The sequence below is a fragment of the Nicotiana tabacum genome, chromosome 17 (genome assembly GCF_000715075.1).
Source record: "Nicotiana tabacum cultivar K326 chromosome 17, ASM71507v2, whole genome shotgun sequence".
NCBI lineage: Eukaryota > Viridiplantae > Streptophyta > Magnoliopsida > Solanales > Solanaceae > Nicotiana > Nicotiana tabacum.
The window spans coordinates 41,836,437-41,840,102 of record NC_134096.1 but is presented as its reverse complement, the minus strand read 5'-3'; the positions used below and the strand labels follow the sequence as shown (position 1 = coordinate 41,840,102).

General features: G+C 32.9%; 1 protein-coding gene across 1 annotated transcript; it reads right to left on the bottom strand.

Annotated features, from left to right (window-relative positions):
- Positions 1 to 1,574: 1,574 nt before the first annotated feature.
- LOC107805379 (protein S40-5-like) lies at positions 1,575 to 2,874 on the bottom strand. Its single transcript, XM_016629409.2, has one exon. It carries the CDS (start codon positions 2,443 to 2,445, stop codon positions 1,840 to 1,842), a length of 606 nt encoding a protein of 201 aa, XP_016484895.2. The 5' UTR covers positions 2,446 to 2,874; the 3' UTR covers positions 1,575 to 1,839.
- Between the last annotated feature and the right edge of the window lie 792 nt (positions 2,875 to 3,666).

The following is a 3,666-nucleotide window of genomic DNA, read 5'->3' as shown; positions in this document are numbered from 1 at the left end:
TCCTATCTACCAAACACACCCCTAGTCTTAATTAAATTTACTTGACTTTAAAGTGGCTGATATGTTCCTCTTTAGTAAAACATCGATCAAATAGACACATTGGTGCGTCTCATTAAACGCATCCTATTTACTAATAAGGTTTATGTATACTTCAATTATTGCACTTGGAATGTACATGGACCGGGTTTGTTCATTTTTTATCAAAATCAAATTAAACCAACTATATCAGTTTGGATTGGTTTGATTTTGTCTGAATTTTCGGGTTTTTTGTTATATGAATATTATTTCATTGTTACTTTGTTAAATTTTTTATAAGTAAAGTATATGTTTAGTAAAAATTAAAAATATTGACAAATATATGATCTATTAAAATATTCTTATGAAAGAATTTTCTAGTAACACATGGTAGTTATTTTTTAGTCGTCTGACAATAATATTACGTTGATGTATACTTTCAAGGTTAGCCGAATTTAATAATTACTTATGAATATGGAAGAACAAAGAGATTGAACATTTCAGTAACACTTGATAAAAAAGTGATCATACAATCCATTATTTAAAGTTAATAAATATGGAGCACTTCATATTTAACTAAATATTATATCCCATAATAGAATCACAAATATTTTTAGATATTTTTAAAAGAAAATTCTATAAAAAGTCTTAAAATATACATATTTATAAATTATATATATTTATGTTGGTTTGGTTCGGATTTTTTTACTCAATACTAAACTTAATCGAGTTTTTTAATCTATTTGATTTGACTTTTCGGATTGATGCGGTTTTTCAGTTTTGTTTGTACGCCCCTAATTGCATTGTCACACACCTTGTTCTCTTATAGTGGGATTAATTGAAAATGGCCCATTAAGTAGCTCCATTATATTATAGAGTAAAAGATTGATGCTGCCATAACACTAGCTTACAATTTCCAGATAGAAGGAAGTTTAAATTAATTTTCTTCAAAATGAATTAGGTTTAATTAATTTTCCTCAAAATGAAATTGGACTCATATCATAAATAGAAGACTAGTTAAGCCATTTAATAATGACATCCTAATAATATATCATACGTCATACGTTATTTTAGCTTTTCTATAGGAGTTATTAAAAGACATTTGACAAGTGATGGCTGATCAATCAATTTCATAATTAGCTATGCTCTTCTTTTTTTTTCTATTCTTTTTCTTTTCTAATTTTTTAGGGGTGGATGGGCCTATGAATGATGATAAAAGGGTAAAAGAAAGAGGGCTTTTGATATATTGAAATCATGTACTACTACATAATATTAAGTTACAATTATCAAATTGTAATTCCAATTCCAAGCAACTATATGTCTCGTAATTTAAAACTTTTGAAACTGTTGTTCTTTATTTCTTTTACTAGAGCATTATGATTGTCCAGAAACCAAAATGCAGGTGGAATCATTACGTTGGAGTCATTGGCAGGGGCAGAAGAGTTTAGGAACGGAACCCACTAGTTTTGGTTAATATATGGAGTACAAATTATTAATTTAAAATTAGTAAATTAAAGGCACTAGACTCTAAATTTGGGTCCGCCTCTTAATTCATCATCTTCGTCCAAATTCCAAACACTGTTCTATTAACAGATCATAAAAGAGGGAAAAGCACTAAAAATGGGGAACACAGAATTATACTTGGGCTCAGTCACAGCCTGGTTGACTCACTGAGCCTATCTATATTCATTTGGCCTGAATCATTGCCAAAGAAAAAAAAAAATTACACTAGCAAATTAAACAACTGTATCAACATTTGCCTCTAACCCTGCCAATAATTACTGAATCGTTTAATTTGAACAAATAATTAATTAATCATTTGGTTTAGCCGTTGAATCCGGTCTGACTCCACACTGCATTTCTGACTCGGCTCATGTCTCGACCCTTCAGTGTCCGGCCCATGCCTTCAAATACCGAGTTAGTAGTTGATTTTCGGGACCGACCGTACCCACGAGCCAAGTATTCATGTGGCGGAACGATCTCCAACTCATGATCATCGACACCATCGTCCGAGTCGTGGAATGACTCGACCGAGTCGACCCGATATATCTTGGACCAATCAGGGACATTCACTGGAGCTGAGAATGCCATGTGGCGTTCACGTGGGGATTGCGCTGCCATGCTGTCTTGTCCACGAAACTGGTGTAGGATCCGAGATGGCACCGTTTTACCAGAATCATCAAACGCCAATGATAAGCCTCCAGCTTGGCGGCAGCTCCTAAAACTACTGAAGCTTCCGTTACTCTCTGCGGTGGCGCGTGCCCCCCAATCGCTCCTTGAGCCATTCACCAAATGATCATCGCCCGTTGACCAGACATCATCTTCTCCCAACTCCGAGGTTTCGTTGACTGTTTCGTTTCCATGATTGTAACTATAGCTTCCTAAATACCTTTCACTCATACTGGCGGTCAGTTTTCGACCTTTTGTCATTTTAATTTCACCTCTATATCTAATTATAGATACTTTACTTTCCGGTAATTGTGAAAAAACAATACTCCTATGTTATGTATATATAATAGTATATGCTTTCTTTGAATCAAATCAGGGCACCGGAATCTTGATTTTCCGGCGACCCCAGAAAAAGATACATAATAGAAAAATGTTGTCTCTGTTTATATGATGTAATGTAATATATATAATAATATATCTCTGAGGGAAAGCAGTAAAGTGTAGACTCAGCTTCAAAGGCTGGTGATGTATATATATATATATAAGCTGTGATGGCGAGAGGATGGAAGTTAATTTGAATTTCATGTGAATTTGGAGTCCATTTTGCCATCATTTCATAAATGTTACTATGGTCGTATGGCGAGTATGTGGTGAGAATAGAAGACGAGCAGGAAACTGTAAAATCAAGTGAAAAAAATAAGGAAAGGAAAAGGAAAAGCCAATTTGGCAGAGGTGATGATGATGGATTTACACAGAAAAAAGGGGGAGATAGCATGACAGGTGTCAATTACTCGACGGACAACGTCTTGTCAGATTGGATTAATAATACTATTTGAATTTTATATATCCACTAGCATAATAGATTGATTGTTAGACAATCAGCACAATTTAATATGCTATAGAGGACTACTTATATGATCTTTTAGCTTATTGATTTTATTAATTAAAGATAGTTTTTCTTTTTAATTACTTTTAAAGCGGTTTGATAACATAACATTCATCTATGTCTTTAATTTTTAAAGTTTGAATTTTACTACTCCATTAGAAAAGGACTTAAATAAGGCATTAGCAACTATATTTTAATTCACGTTAGATTGAGTGATATATTAAACATGTTAACAATATTACTTCTACATGTACAGGTTCAGCTCTAAAAATTTTACTTGTAAATTTCTAAGTATTAGTTAGGAAAATTCTAAGAAAATTCTCCAAGGCTTCATCAATGTTTCCCTTTATAGTAATTTACCACACCTATATATAATTTTTAAACATTACACTCATCTCCAGTTCAATTTCTTGTTTCATTGTAAATTCTTTTACAGCCATTTGCAATGTTAAATCTTATTCAATATTTTTCACGTGTGATATGCGAACACTACTAAAAAACTATCAAAAAGCGTCCAAAGCATACCGACCGACATTGGTCGGATAAAAATACCGACTGATATCGGTCGGAAACAAAGTAAAATGGTCGAAAAAATC